We start from the raw sequence: 16349 nt of genomic DNA on the forward strand, positions 1-16349 counted from the left end.
CCAGCCCTTCCCCGCGGGCTGGAGCGGGAGCGCTGCCCCCCGCCCCCCTCAGCCGTGCTCCCGCCCCTCGCCACGCGCCGCTGCCGCGCCGGGAACGTGCGCCCGCCCGACGCGGCCCCGCCCCCCGCGCGAGGCGCGCCCCTATTGGCCCCGATCCCCCCGTGCCGGCGCTGTTGTGACACGTGAGGGCGGCGCACGTGCGGACGTTATGTAAGGCGCAGGGGGAAGGGGCGGGGCCGGCACGCGCGCGTGCGGCGGGGCCGCCGCGCATGCGGGGTGCGGGCAAGGGGCGGGGCGCGGCCGGTCCGGTTGTGCTCCCTCCGCGGACAGAGGCCCCGGAGGCTGCCGAGCGACAATGAAGCAGCAGCAACAACTGCAGCCGCCGCCACCGCCACCACCCCCGCAGCCTCCCCAGCACCCGTCGCCTCCCTTCGCCAGCCCGGGGGTGCCGGCCTTCCTCAGCAAGCTGTGGGCTCTGCTGGGCGAGACCCCCAGCAACCAGCTCATCACCTGGAGCCAGGTCGGCCACTGCCCCCCTCCCCCCCCCCGCTTCCCGCCCGCGTGTGGCGGAGCCCTCGCCCTCACCCTGCGCTTCGCTCCGGGGGCACCAGGGCCTGCTGGGGGCCGTGGGCCTCGGCGTGCGCCTGAGGAGGATGGAAAACGAGGGCACGGCCGCATGGCTTGGTCGGGCTCGGGCTGGGCTGGGCTGAGCTGCTGGGGAGAGGCCGACTCGCCTCTCCTCGCTGGCCCTCAGCCTCTGCCGTGTCTCTTCCGTGGAGTAAGAGCTGCGGTGCCCGCCGTGGGGCTGCGTACCCGGGCACCCCCGCAGAGCGCGGGGGGGGGTGTCTGTCTGGCGGCCCCGACTGAGCAGGCTCGGGCGTCCGTGGTGGGAAGGGAGGCGGGAGCCGGGGGATTCTGCCGTGCGCTTAAGGAGCCGGCGTGCGGGGAACGCGGAGCTGCGGGGGGATTTCCCACCGCGGGGTGGTGGGTCCGCTAGGAACGGGGCTTCCCCTCCGTGTGCTGGGGCAGCCGGGGAGCTCCAGAGGATGGGGAAAGCGGCGCGCTCAGGCCTGCTGTTGTTTCCTGTGTGCCGCCCGCGGGGTCGGATCCCGCAGGGGCGGTGGGGAGCGGCCACGTGGGGGATGGCCGGGGGCTTCCCGGGCTCGGTGTCCACCTGCTGGAGCGGCGGGAAGGGGATGGGCCACGGGAGAAGTCGAATTGGGCAGCAGTCTGCCTATAGTGCAGCGAAGGGCGGGCACGTTGCTACAGTGAGCATCATTAACAGTTATGGTAAATGCTAAGCACATATTTTAATAATAGCTACTTCATTTTTTTTCTATATGCTGTTTTCAATAAAATCCTGTTCTCAAATTGTATCAGTATCTCTAAGTAATGTTGAGTTAAACTCAACTGAGAACTCCCTATTTTAAATGCTTGAGAAGTAATAAAATATGTTAAGCATTTTACTGAAGATGGTTTACCAGTACTTTCAGCCAAAACTTCCCAAAGAGGGAAGCAGAAGCTCTCAGTAGATTACGGTAGCTTTTCTTTCTTTCTCTTTTTTCTTTTTTTCCTTCGTTTGTTTTGGGGTGGGATTTTTTGTGGGTTTTTTGGGTTTGTTTGGTTTTTTTTCTCTTTTTTTTTTGGAGGAGAGATACTAAGAAGATATGAAGATTAATGTTGTCTACGTTAAGAAATGCTATTTTTGCTACTTTATGCTTTTAATGGAGAATTTCCAAATTGCTTATGCTTATGTCAAGTAAACACACCAATACCTGTTAGGTATCTTTGTATTTTTTTTTTTTTTTAATTAACAGTAAAAATAATTGTTTGAGATTCTGCAAGGCTGTTTCTAGAGGGGAAGGTCCACTCATCAGAGTTGATATTATTAGCAAGTTCTTGTGGGAGGGAAGTATTGGAGTTATGTGTGATATCTTTTAGAAATGCTGTGTTGATATTATGGGGTACAAAAAGTGTACCGAATATATCAAGGAAGAGAGAGTACAGTTACTATAATATTTTGCTTTCCTCCTCTACAAATCTCTATCCTTACACTCTAAGGACAGGTTTTTGTCTCCCTGCAAAGTGAAACCACAGTATGTGTTGTCCATGGAAATATGGGTGAGGAATACCAAATTAAGCACTTGGAAGACTGCTCTATGCTGCAGTCATTGGCACTAGGAGTTGACAGTCGTATTTAGCTGTGTAGTGAAACTTACAGGCCTTAATGTCTGCACAGCTTTGCTGGAAATGACTGTCAGGGCAACAAGAGCTAGTGGATGTGTTTCCCAGATTTTCATGTGCTAAGCCTGGACAATGTCAAAGTGATGATAAAGTGAGGCACCACATGGAAGCTGTCTGTTGGTGTCACAAGTCACTGGAGTGTCGCTTGGTTCAGCACCTTCAGTTTGTGAATTTCACACACAGCATTGGCTAAAGTAGTCTGTTCTTGCGATTTCTTTTGCTTCCCCTTTCCTTCCACATTGATTCTCAGCAGGAGGTAGGTAGGCATTACTGGAAGTTTTCATCTCCCTACCTTCCTCTCAGTGTTAAGCACCTAAGTCCTCCAGTGGAGAGCCATTTATAACATCCTGTTTCTGATGCTCCCTGCTGATTTGCAGGAACAGGCTGTTGTGTTTTAACCCCCAGTGGCAACCAAGTACAACACAGCCACTTGCTCATTTCCACAGCCTAGTAGAGAAAGTAAAACTTGTGGGTTGAGACAAGAACCATTTAAAATTGAAATCAAGTATATTATAACTAATAAAACAGAAAGAAAACACAAGAAAAAACAAACTATGCCCAAAACAATTGCTTACCAGCTGCTGCCCAGTACCCAGCCCATCTGAAAACAGCAGTCAGCCCTCCTGCTGGATAACTCAGCCAGTTTATATATTGGGCATGATGTTCTGTGGTATGGAATATCCTTTTGCCCAGTTTGGGTCAGCTGTCCTGACCATGCACCTTCCCAGCTTCTTGTGCACCTGCTTGTTGGCATCACTTTGGAAGTTGAAAAGGCCTTGACTTAGGGTAAGCACTGCTCAACAACAACTAAAACATCCACTTATTATCAATGTTATTCTCTTAGTGCATTCAAAACTTAGCACTCTACCAGCTACTGAGAAAAAATTAATGCTATCCTACCTGAAACAACGACACCGGCCTTTGGACAAGGATCTTCATATGATCTTACAGCTGGTTCTTTAAGCTTCTTGGGATCATAGAACTGCTGGCATTTGAGGAAGGCATCTAAGAAGATGCAGGAAGAGTGCTGACATTTGTTGAAGATGATAAGACTTTTTATTAACTACAGGGTGAAAGTATTGAGGATGTGTAGACATAACCTAAACCATTTTGAAGTAGGTAATTTGCATTCTGCTGATTACTTGCCCTGTAGTTAAATGGAGTGCAGTCACTGAAGAACAAAGAGCTGATCCTTCTATTTTAGTTAAAACCTGTGGATTAAATAAAAGATCAGTCCTCCCTCACAACTGGCATTCCAGGAGAAGGGGAATCTTGCCTTAGGTGGCTACCTTTTTGGTAACTTTAAAACCCAGTGGCACATTCAGCTTTTTGACAGCTCCATCTGCTCTACAAGCCCTATCAAACCAGTCATGCTTTTATACTGTAAAGCAGATGGGACTTTCAGCTGGTTGTTGGTATTTTTTCCTTGCTCAGGTTCTTTGTTAAGATTACTTACCAAGGCTTCAAAACTATGCTCAAAATTGATAATATTGTCCTGTAGTGAAACTGTAATAATTGCTGGTACACAATTCATTCATTGAGAAAGCAGTGCATAACAATAGAGATGTTCCCCTACAGATACAGGTAGTGATGTAAATCGATAGTACTCAGTTGCTTTGCAACTGCAATGTTTGTACGCTTTCTGTTTTGGAAAATTGTAGGCAAGCAGATCAGTAATGTACTGCATGCACAAAGGAAACATTCCAATCTGGTGATTAATTTTAAAAGCCTAGTGTGTTTTCTGCTATGGTTCTTAAGTAGCTTAATGTGTCTCTCTCATTTTAGAATGGCAAGAGTTTCTTGGTGTTGGATGAACGGAGATTTGCAAAAGAGATTCTTCCCAAGTACTTCAAGCACAACAACATGGCAAGCTTTGTCAGACAGTTAAACATGTGTAAGTTCCTAGATTTTTGCATTCTAGCACAGTTCTAAATCCTGTATGTAGAAGTTACGTTATCATTTCCTTTGAGCAGAGGCCTTGTGTTCTCTGGAACTAGGATACTATCTTACCCTCAAAATTGGTAACAGGATAGTTGGAAGAGCATACTTTGAATTTCTTAATGTGGGTTTTGAGGTTTTTCTTTCCTTTTGTTTTTTTTAAAGATGGCTTCCGTAAAGTTGTTGGTGTTGATTCTGGAATTTTCAAACTGGAGCGAGACGGTCCAGTAGAGTTTCGGCATGCATATTTTAGGCAGGGCCGGGAGGACTTGTTGGAACACATTAAAAGGAAGGTTAGTGAAAATACAGTATATAGAAAACCTGTACTATTAAGTATTGATGAATAGCTAAGTTCATGTCAAGTTAACTGCAGGATTGTGAGTGCAAATAAGTTCAGAGTTTATGGAAACAAACTGCCCTGCTTTCATTTATATCTTGAGCTTGTTTAAAGATATTTTGGGGGATTTGACAAGGCTTTTTTATCTAACTTGCTTTGCTGTCATTATAGTTAAGTTTCACAGGTGGCAAAAAAGAGTGAGTTATGTAATATGACAATTTGCAAATGAGTATTAGAAGTGCACAGCATGCTTTGACTTTACCATCAGCAGTATAAGAAACTGCTTGTTTATGTAGTTTGTTTCAGAACAAAGCTACTGTAAGCATTAAACTTTACACCCAACAGAAAATACAGGCAAACCTATAAACATGCTTGTTATGCTCCTGAAATGTACTCTGCTGTTATTAAGTCAGATGGATATAGATGGCAAATAGAAATATGGCAAATTAAACTGGATGTCATGGTTAAGCCCAGCCAGCAGCTCAGCCCCACACAGCCTCTCGCTCACTCCCCCCATGTCAGGATGTGGGAGTGAATTGGGAGATAAAAGTGAGAAGACTCGTAGGTTGAGATAAAATCACTTTAATTAGTAAAGCAAAAGCTACACACACAGGCAAAGCAATACCAGGAATTAATTTACCACTCCCCCTGGGCAGGCAGGTGTTCAGCCATCCCAGGGAAAGCAGGACCCTGTCACATGTAATGGTGACTTGGGAGGACAAATGCCATCATTCTGAACATCCCCCACACTTTCTTCTTTTTCTCCCAGTTTTATATGCTAAGCATGACACCTTATGGTATGGAATGTTCCTTTGGTCAGGTGGGGATAACTGTCCCAGCTGTGTGTGTGCCCTCCCAATTTCTTGTGCAGCCCAAGCCAGCTCGCTGGTGGAGTGAGGTGAGAAGCAGAAAAGCCCTTGACTCCATGTGTAAACACTGCTCAGCAGTACCAAAAACATCTCTGTATTACCACCACTGCAGCACAACTGCACAAGTCCAAAACAGAGCCCCGTATTTGCTGCTATGAAGAAATTAACCCTACCCCAGCCAAAACCAGCACAGAGTGATGTCCTTGTTAGCACCAGGTTATTGTGATGTGCTTATGACTAAGTAGAGCACTTGGGAAAATGCCTGAAGAATCTGAGTGTACGTAAATGTTTATAACAGCTAAAGCTAAGGTGGTGACAGCTGTATTTCTGGTTTTGGGGTTTTTTGTTAAATGCATATTTTGTCAACATTAGTAAGAAAATCACCAGAAGAGAATAATAGTTAAGCATGAGTTAAGGGAACTGTTGTTTCTGGATTCTAATCTTTTAAAGGTTTCTTCTTCTTCGAGACCTGAAGAAAACAAGATACGTCAGGAAGATCTCTCTAAAATAATATGTAGTGCTCAGAAAGTGCAAATTAAACAAACGACTATTGAATCTCAGTTGTCTCTTTTGAAGAGGTAAGTTGGTTCACCAGTAACTGATCCTTAATGCTGAGTAATTGTGACACTAGATACTGGACAAAAACCTAATTTTAGGTGTCTCTTCATTTCTGGTTGCCTAATTCAATTATAGTTTTAGGAACATAAATTTCAATAGAAAAATTGCTTTAAAATTAAATATTCTGATATTATTAAAAGTAATAAGCAATGTTGGTGTTTGCAGAACACTAGCAGTAGGAAATTAAATAACAGCTTTAATAATAGTTCCATATAGATGCTGAGGCCGAATATTTAAATCAGCTCTTAATATAAAGTATGCTGGTTTGTGTCTTCAGGTTTGAAATAGTTACTGTGTTTGGTTTGAGTCAGAGTTTGGTTTGTGCAATATGCATATAATACTTTCATAGGACAATTAATGTCTTTGCTCATTGTTTTTTATTTTCCTATTGTTTTTGTCCTCATTCCCCCACTGTTTAAAATTGCGGAAGAGTTAATGCCTATGAAAATGTGTTTAGAAATCTAATTTGGAAATTCCTTAGTTACCTCATTGACAGAGGAACAGAATCTAAAATCCAAATGTAAATAGAGTTTTTTTAGAATTGTATTATTGCCTGCTTAGAAATTATGATTGTCAACAGTGAGAGACGTGTGTCACAAATTACTTAATCCTTTAGAGCATGTAGATACAGACAAGATACATGACCATAAGGTCATGCCCTGTAAGTCACATCACCTCAATAGAAGCTGTGTCAGGGCACCTTACCTTACGTTGAGAAAGTGACAGTGTACATCTGTGGCAGATGTTACCGTAGTTCAAGAAGTAATTTCTCTCATTTCTAGACTTCAGTTCTAGTGACTTGAGTAGTAGAATATTTAGAGGCAAATTTCTTTTGCCTAGGCATAGCCTTTGTTAGAATCTGGCCAGTCTAGAGTGAAAATGATGATATTTGCCCTTTTGAAATCCTAGACTAATTTGGGTTGAAAGGAACCTCAGAAGGCCATCAGGTCCAAACCGCTGCCCAGAGCAGGGCTTTGACTGAACTGACAGCCAGTTGCTAATGACCTGACAGTTTGTAGAGATGAGAACATAGTGGCTGGTCTTTGACATCCATAATGTCATCCCATCAGTTTAAAATTATTGAGGTAGAAACTGGAGCTAAATCAGAAGACCTGGTCCTCCAGAATACGTTGATAAAGCTAGTGAGAAAATTGAGAAAGTTCAGAATGCCTACCTTCTGCTGTTAGTTTTGTGATGGAACTGTACTCTTAAATTGTATGTTGGACACAGAGCAGTTTGAGGAGTGAGTAGTACCCTGCATCACACTGCATACGAGCAGCTGTTTCTGAAAACTTAGTTTAAGGTTTCCTAAAAACACAAGCACCAGTGGAGTTTGCTTTTTTGTGTTGAAAATTAAACTGCAGAAGAGAGAAGGGTGATCTGTTGTCTTCTCATATTCATTGAAGCTTCTGGTGTTCATTATCTACATCTTAATATGGCATACGTTGTTGGAAACAAGGCTCGTGGTTACAGTAGGGCAGTTTTTACACTGTCTCAGTAACTGGAGTCCTGTGAGTACTGGAAGAACCAATGTTTCTAAAATGGCAGTGTTTCAGGAAAACTGCCATCTCTGACATGCTCCTGTTGTTTTTTATCACCTAACATGCCCCTTCACTGGAGCTAGTAAAGGTAACTGTTAAAGGTGATAGTTAATTTTTAAATGCTGAATGTATGGGTAATGATTATTGCCAAATTTGGGAATTTTATTTTTCTTCCTTTAAAGCAGATGGATATTCTCTGCAGGCCATTTGTTGTGTTTGGGTCTCCATTTCATAGTTACTTTCCAAGGCTGCTTGCTGACTGTGTGACACTCCCACACCAACCTGCAATCTAAAAACACATTTCAAAGGGTTTTAATGAAGCCAACTGATCTTTAACAAAAATTAATAACTTAGTTTTAGTTTGACTTTTAAATCATCATTTTTAAACAGAGAGAATGAATCCCTTTGGAGAGAAGTGTCAGAACTGAGAGCAAAACACTTGCAACAGCAGCAACTTATTCGAAAGGTAAGGCTTCATTGAAGTGTCGTGTGTGCTTCTGTGAGTGCTTCTGAACTAGGAATGCTGTGCCACATTACCTTGCTTTACCCTCACTCAGCTTTTTGTAATGTCAAATCTCTCTTTAATAGAAAAAACAGCAGTGTGGTATATGGTGAACAAATCCTAGTGAAACAAACATTCATGGTATTTTACTGCATAAGCAGAAAATAAGGCCAAAGTCTTGTAAACATTTTCAAAGAAAGAGGCTCAAGAACATCCTACATCAGTCATTAAGGTACCCTTAACATGGTCTGCCCATTTTTTATTCAGGAATCAGATATCTAATTCTCTGTGTCGTGTGATCTCGGGGAAAACTGTCCTGAAGTTACCAGAGGAACAGATAATTGAGTGGAACCCCTCGATATTATGTTAACTTAGATTATTTAACAGTTAGATTTATGATCTACCAAAACTGGTATAAATGCATAGAGTTGATGGATCTATTTTTTTTTAACATGCCAGAAAGGGCATCACTGCAAGTAGCCTTGTAGCAGAGACTTAGTGAGTTTTTTTCCCCAGGTTCTTCAAGCCAGAGACATACATTAAAGCTTTAAATTTAAAACATAAGGGAAAGAAGTCTAACATTTCAAAAGGAAAGGCAGCTGATGAATAGTGTTAATTGTACATGTAATTTTTCTGAATCTGTCAAAAATGCCTTCCACCAAAACCAATATTTACAATACAGGTTATGTATATGGACCACATCCCTATATGTCTTCTGTCATTGCTAATTAGAATTCTTCTAATTGTTTGCATTGCTGGATTTCTTTCTGTGTACTGTATGATGTCTTGTAAAAGTCCACTTGCTACGTGAAAAGTCTGTCTTTGACAATTGAATAACTATTTAGATATTATCAGCACTGTTTTTTACCTTGATTTTTAATTTTTCTGAGAAGCTCTGTATAAAAGTTACTATACAAAGGAAGTGTTTTGTTGTTTATGTATAGATTTTATTATTGGCGTCTTCTGCTATAAGATACCTTGGTACTCAGGAGAAACAATTACAAAGTAGAGCAACCAACAATAGTGTTCTCTCCCTTACAGATCGTACAATTCATTGTTACCTTGGTGCAGAATAACCAACTAGTGAGCCTAAAACGCAAGAGGTAAATATGATCTTGAAAACTTGCTGTCTGCTTGATAAACTGACAGGCCTTGTTGATTAATTACTAAAGAGGTGGTTTTGAAATGGCTTTCTTCCTTCATGCTTTCTGTTGTAGGCCTCTACTTCTGAACACTAATGGACCTACAAAGTCGAATGTATTTCAGAAAATTGTGAAAGAACCAGCTGACAGTAGCCACCATGTAAGTTTTCTATAATGGGTACTCTCTGTCACGATGAAGGAGTGCAGGTGGGCAGATGGATCAAGTTCGTTGTCATGTGGAGACTAAAACGTAGCTGTGTACTGAGAGCTGTCAACTTGTAGAAGTGATAGGCTGTGTTGTTTCCTTCAGAAGCTAAATGTGTTGATAATCACCATTCACTTTCCAACATAAGCATGTATAAACGGGTTACCTGTGTATTAAATACAGCTTGACATGATCCTGCTGAAAGCAGTTTGCTTTTAAGAATGGTGCTGTTAGAAATAGCACATAAAACATTGCATTGTTATCTGTGGGAATGTGGCATCCCTGGCACCACACAGGGACAAGGGTCCAGTGCGTTGCTCTGCAAGGCAGCATCCAACCCAGCAAAATCATGTTATGTTCCTGTTACATTTGAATCAATCACACCACTCAAAAGTTGTTTTCTGTTGTCCAAATAATGATCGGCAGGGAAATCGTTTAAGCAAGTACTGTAGTATGGCACTAGAATTAGTAGCTTTATAACAAACTACTGTTTAAACAGCAGTCACTGTTTTAATATTTTTTAGTTCTGTTTTCTGACAGTGCTAGTATATTTTTATTTCTGTGCCTGTAGTATTTGCCAAATTCTTTTTCCTGTAGCTGTTATTCTCCAGCTTGTTTATTTACTTTTATGGCTTTTTCTATTAAACATAGATCTGTACAAACTGCTTGTAATCTCCAAGGCGTAGGAAAGCTCTTAGACTTCATTAGATGTGAAACATTTTAGGATACAATGGTAACTGTCAAAATGCTGAAGCTCGTCGTCCTTTTGTGCCTTGACTTTTTTAATAATAATTCTCAGGTACCTCTCAACAGAAATGAGGGCTTAAAACAAAGGGAACAGATTTCAGATGACATTGTTATTTATGATGTCACTGAGGATGTGGGTGAGGAAGAACATCCCATGGCTGATGAAGAAAATCTTCCTGTTACACCAGAAACAAGTGAAGATACCACTTCAGATTCTTCCAAGTAAGAAGTCTCAAGAAGTGTGTGTTGATAAATGGCTTTCAGTGTTGTATAATATGCAGTAACTCAGTTGTCTTAGATAATTTTTTTTTAGTGTAATGGTTAGAATTATTCAGCACTCCTGCACATATTGAAACTTCATCTGTGAATTGACACTAGCTTTTGATTTACTGGCCTCTGGATAGTTCATTGGCTGGAGGAGTTTTAATTATCAGGAGGATAGATGGAAACTAGTGAAAATAATCTGTATTATTGCATTATAGTTAAATATGCTACGTGTCCAAAGCAAGAGTAAGAGAAATCTTCTTGCTTTTTGGTTATGTATACAGACAGGAATGACTTCCTTGTTTTTGCAGGTTTTTGTGGAGAATAGTTTACCTGTGGTGTTTATCAGGTATTGGTGTGGTCTTTACATTAAGCCAGTTAATTTCAGGGTTCTGGGATTTTTTTAGTCCCAGTTGTTCTGTTCTTTCCTGTCTGTACTCTGGTACTACAGAAGTTGTTCATCTTTCAGCTACAAGCAAGTTGAAACTTGGTCTAGGGATTTAGATGCAACTCTCTTCTTGAATTGCATTGGATTGATAGGGCCTGTATTATGCCTCAAGGAAAAAATTAGTATTTGTAGCTTATATTTTAATTGGTATCATTGTTCTTGCTCAGCTGATGTCTGGGAATGCATTCTCTGATAGAAAAGCTTCATGAGGAAAAGGCTGTGGTAGAGAGGCAATGTAACTAACAGCTACTTAAGGGTTAAGAACCAGAATATGGATGAAAGCAAATTGGTTGGGGCTTGCTCTTGGTCTTCAGGTTTCTTTCCTGGTATGCATAAGAAGGTTATTTTAACTACAAACCAGTTGACCAGGATCCTTTGTTATGGGTGCTCCAGAGCTGATGCTGTTCAACAGGAAATATGCAAAATACATACTGTCTGTCTGGTTTGATGACCTTGTATGCTTTGGTTCACTTTGTACATCTCATCTATATGCAAGCTTATAGTTGTTCTAATGACAAAAATGTCAGTGTTCCTATAGCTCTTTAGTGGTTGTTTATTGTGGTCTGGCACAGCAGTGTCTGCTGACTGAGCTGCATTAATTGTGTTGATCATGACAGAACCGTATCAATGGAAAACAGATATGTAGAGTATCTTTCTGTGTTTAGTATTAAAAAGCAGTAGAAAAGTTTATTTCCTGATAGTAGCTTGAATAGTAGCTTGACTAAAGTGAGAAGTAACTAAACCTGTGGAATAATACCAATTTAAATGTGTATGAAATGCTGTAATTAATTTATCTCCTATTACAGCTGTAGCTGTAGCCACCATTCTCCTGATATTGTAATTGTGGAAGATGATAATGAAGATGAATATTCCCCTGTAATTCAAGGGGATAAAAGCACCGAATCAGTTGCTGTCCCAGGTAATGATCCAGTCAGCCCCGTCAGTGACAGCACAAGCCCACTCATGTCAAGTGCCGTACAGCTGAATAACCAGTCAACTTCAACTGCAGAAGATCCAGTCTCTGTGATGGATTCCATACTCAATGAAAATGGAGTAATTTCACAGAATATAAATCTTCTTGGAAAGTGAGTAGTCTGGTCTTTTGTTTTTTCAAGTATTAGAACTGATTATTTGACTGAAGTAAAGAGAACTGAATAGCAGTTTCTCCTAAGAACTCTAAACTTACAGGCCACTGTTATTCCAGCCAGTTTCTGAAGATCCTTCTGTTCTAAGTATTTTAAGATGCAACTGCTGATTTTCATTGTTAAGTGAGTGAGCTGAGATGTGTAATCTGGCAGTGTAATGTTGTGGAGATTGCTTAAACTGTCAGGATTTATTTTTGTCACTCCTGCAGGTGGATTAGACCCATTATGTCCAATCCAAGCAAACATTGCATCTCTGCTAATGTCATGTCATAGTGTTATGTTGATGTGATTCCTGTGACACCTATTTTAGAGCACCTGTCTGCTGTACTTGGGCTCTCCTCTAGAGAGGCTAAAAGCCTTCGTTTTTTTCCAGAGGTCATTTCTAGTGAAAGACAGTTCATTCTAGTTCTGGTGAAGATTTTTAGATGCATGTAGTACATCTGTGTAAAGCTTACTTGAGGATTTCTCTTACTTTGTTAAGGGATACAGCAATAAAATACTGTTTGCCTTTTAGAGTTGAACTTCTGGATTATCTGGACAGTATTGACTGCAGTTTGGAGGACTTCCAGGCTATGTTATCGGGACGACAGTTCAGCATAGATCCAGATCTCCTCCTGGTTGATGTAATTTTGACTTTATTTTAAGCATTTTGGTAAAAGGCTGTAGAAAACACTTGTGTGTGTTGTTGCTGTTTAGAATGGATTTAAACCTCAAGCGATTTCTTTGTTCTTTCTTCCCTTTACAAAGCAAAGTTATAAATATTTATGAATGTGAGTTTCTGGAGCACTGGTATAAGTCTCAATGCTCCATCACTGCTCAAGTGAATGCTTAAGTTTCTTGTTGAACAATGTCTTTCTTAATGAAATAATGCTTGTATTTGTTGTGATGTGAACTTAGATGTCAAGTAGATTAATACTCTTGCTTTGAAATAACCCAGCACATCATCTGTTGTCTTCTCAGTGAGCTGGGGTTAAAAAGAGCTTTCCTCCCTGTAGAAAGGCCGTGCTGCTGGCTGGTGGCAGGGTGTTGTCTGCCATGACTTACATGCCCCCTTTCTGAGGTGCTGCTCCCTGTCCATTTGTTCCTTAACCCTGACCTGGGCCAGTGCATGAGGTTACTGGTTCCTGGTGACATGTGACTGTTGAACCTGGTGGAGTGCCTGCTGGCCCCTCTCCCACTTCACTGAGATCCCCTCTAACCGCAGCTCTGCTCTCCACTTACTGAGGACTCCTTCCAGCTTGGTGGCAGTTGCAACTTAAGTTCATCCATATTGTAGACAGAATTATCCATGCAGCGATGTCTGAAGAAATTGGTGTTTTTAAGACTGCAGCAAACTGTGTTAGATGCAATAGTTGTTTCCTTTGTGATCAAGCTTCATGGAATTCCAAACCATCTAGTTGCCAAGCTAGATTTTCATTGTAAAAGCAGTAATTACCTGTAAATAGACTCCAATCCTCACAGAGGGTGGAATAAGTACAGGGGTTATTCTCACACATGCAGAAGCAATGTTCTTGTATTCTTAATAGCAACATTGAGATACCTAAAACTTGATGTCTTTTGTCTTATTCAGCTTTTTACAAGCTCTGTGCAGATGAATCCCACAGATCATGATCATATCACTAATACCAAAGTAAGTCTTAAATCCATTGCTCAACATATGCAGTAGTGAGAGATACAAAATTCACTTATCTTTTACTGTTTTCTTTACTGGAGTCATGGCACTCATTGCTCTGGCTTTTAAGACTTCCATGAGAATAGGTAGACTGCACCTAAGTTCATCCTGTTGGGCTTTAAACAGCAAAGAAAAAAGCACACTAACTAATTAGTAATGTCCTTTAAAACTTGTATTACCTTGAGGCCAATACCTGTACATTGTACCAGTCTCTTGACTTTTGTATCCACTGAGATTTTATTACTTGCAAACATGGTATGCACTTTCATCAGAACATCAGAATGATTTCATCTGTATTATCTGGTGGGAAAAGAAACACAGTAATAAGCACTGGAGCAAAGATGTAGCACTTTGAATTTGTCCTGCTCACTTAAAGCATTCGTTTCGGTTCTTGCTTTATACTGTGTTTCCATTTCATATTTTCTCAGCCAAGGTGTGTTAGTGTGGGTAATACTGATAATGCCACTGCATCTCATCACAAATAAAATACTATTTTTTTGTAGTACTTGGTCAGCTGTGTTCCAGTGGCATTGGAACAGGCTTTAAACGTGTGTTTAAGAGTTTGCTTTTGTTCCCAGACGGAGACAAAGGGAAAAGAAACTAACAAGAATGATGCTGGTCCAGCAGCTTCACAGGAAACGCAAGGTACTAAGCCCAGACCAGGTTAGTTGTAGTGATCTATTGAAACACTTCAGCAGTTGAACATTGTTCTTAAGGCCATCTCAGTTATTTGCTTCTTGTCTGGTTTTATGTTACGCTGATAAACCAATAACCAAAACACAATACTTAGTATATTTGCTTTTTAGATCTTTGGCTCTGCACTAGATACAGAGAAACTGATGTTTTGCAGGTGAATCTGTGCAAATAACGTTATGCATGAACATAACAATTCTTTAAAAACACATTTAAAAATCAAACACCTATTGTGTTTTTATTAATTATTCTTTAAATAAGTGCTCTGGGTTGGATTTAGTTTTTTCCTTCTGCATATAGAAGGGCACATGAATTGATGTTCTGGGCATTTTTTTCCCCATAGATAAGCAGCTGATACACTACACTGCGTTTCCACTCCTTGCATTCCTTGATGGGAACCCAGGCTCTGCTTTTGAGAGTGGGAGCTTGACAGCTGAAACTCCTTCCACTGTTGAGAAATCCCTGGAAGGGGACGAGCTCCTGGAGAGCAGCCTGGATCCTGAGCCCACCCAGAGCAAACTGGTGCGTCTGGAGCCACTGACGGAGGCAGAGGCGAGTGAAGCCACGCTGTTCTACCTGTGTGAACTTGCCCCAGCACCCATGGACACAGACATGTCCTTCTTGGATAACTGATGTGAGGGAGGCTCTGTATATAGTCATGAAGATGAACTATTTATTTAGAATATTGTTTGGTATGAGAGTTTTTTGTAAATCACTGTTTTATGTAACCAGATATGTGGAATCTGAAGTACCTTTCCTATCTTATACAAGCAGTTGTTTAGCTATGGAGTTAGACAAGCCACCAGGCACAGCGGGCACTGCTGAGCCAGGCTGCTGCTGCACTGCTGTGAACGCTTGGTGTTGCACACATCGCTCGTACCGCGGGTAACCCAACACTTGCCAGTAGTGAGCTTTGGTTTATGGTTTCTTATACTTCTTGTCTTACATATGATGACATAAACTAGTAGTGTATGGTTAGGGAACACTGACTTTCTGTATTTTGGGGTTTTTATTTTTTACATTTTGTTTAACACACATGAGGCTTTTTTGGGGTGGGGGGACCAGGACCTGATGTAGGCTTTTTTTTTTCCCTGCTTCAGCTGGGAACAAAGTGCCTGTACCTTGCTAAATCTTGGTTCTGCCTTACTTTCACTTCAGTGGAAGTGCTCACACATAGCACAAACTGGGGAAGAGTTCTTGACAGCTGCCAGGCCCCATGACTGCATGAGTACTTTTAACTTGGACCATCTATGCTGATTAAATAAATGTTACTTAAGTGTGATACTTGTTAAGAGTTTGTCTCTTATTCCCTGTGCCAGGTGGTTATGGATTTAACAGCCTCTTGTTTTCCTATCATAGTAGCTGTGCAAGGTCTGCTGTACACAATTACTGGAAAATAGTTTATCTCCAACCTGAAGGGTTTATTGATAAGCCTCCAAAACAAGTGTCTAATGCAGCAAACTGTTTTCCAGTAGTAGCACACAAAAGGGTGTTCTCTCTTTGATTTCTTGCTGAGAACTGTGGCAGAGCCCCATCACTTTCCTTCCAGTGGAGGAGCCCTACCCCTCCTCCACTGTGTGTCCACTTCTGTACTCATGGAAGCCACAGCTGCTGCAGTGAGTTTCTATAGTTGTGCTACAAAGCCAGAGGGGTTCCTGCACCACCAGGTGAAGGGGCAGCTGACACTAAACCAAATCATCTCACCTTGAGCTGATTTTAATATAAACAGTAAGTCAAACTGTAACTGAAAATAAATTTTGAGAAACCAGAGCACGAAGGCTCAGCAAAGGGAGAAACTGGGTTTCAGTAACTTCATACATGCAACACAAAAACCACATTCCCCAACTCCCAACAGTGGATCCAAAATTTCTTTTCCCAAAGGAGTAATCTGGCCACTTGTACAAGGAGCTGAATCCATAGACTGAGCAGTCTGCTCATCATCTGAATTCAGCAACTTGTTCTTTGTTACAGGACTAGGGAACTG

The 16349-nt window shown here is 41.6% G+C and overlaps 1 protein-coding gene across 2 annotated transcripts; it reads left to right on the forward strand.

Moving 5' to 3' along the window:
- Positions 1 to 279: 279 nt before the first annotated feature.
- Positions 280 to 15649, forward strand: HSF2 (heat shock transcription factor 2). Of its 2 annotated transcripts, none has more exons than XM_048296279.1 (13): positions 280 to 520; positions 4030 to 4138; positions 4348 to 4475; positions 5839 to 5966; positions 7938 to 8013; positions 9091 to 9152; positions 9267 to 9351; positions 10196 to 10365; positions 11662 to 11940; positions 12515 to 12623; positions 13571 to 13630; positions 14251 to 14335; positions 14709 to 15649. In XM_048296279.1, exons 1-13 carry the CDS (start codon positions 356 to 358, stop codon positions 14996 to 14998), a joined length of 1746 nt encoding a protein of 581 aa, XP_048152236.1. In that variant the 5' UTR covers positions 280 to 355; the 3' UTR covers positions 14999 to 15649. The 2 variants fall into 2 exon arrangements, with proteins under 2 accessions (XP_048152236.1, XP_048152237.1); XM_048296280.1 differs by having other exon boundaries at positions 14251 to 14317.
- Positions 15650 to 16349: the final 700 nt, after the last annotated feature.

The sequence above is a fragment of the Corvus hawaiiensis genome, chromosome 3, assembly GCF_020740725.1.
Source record: "Corvus hawaiiensis isolate bCorHaw1 chromosome 3, bCorHaw1.pri.cur, whole genome shotgun sequence".
NCBI lineage: Eukaryota > Metazoa > Chordata > Aves > Passeriformes > Corvidae > Corvus > Corvus hawaiiensis.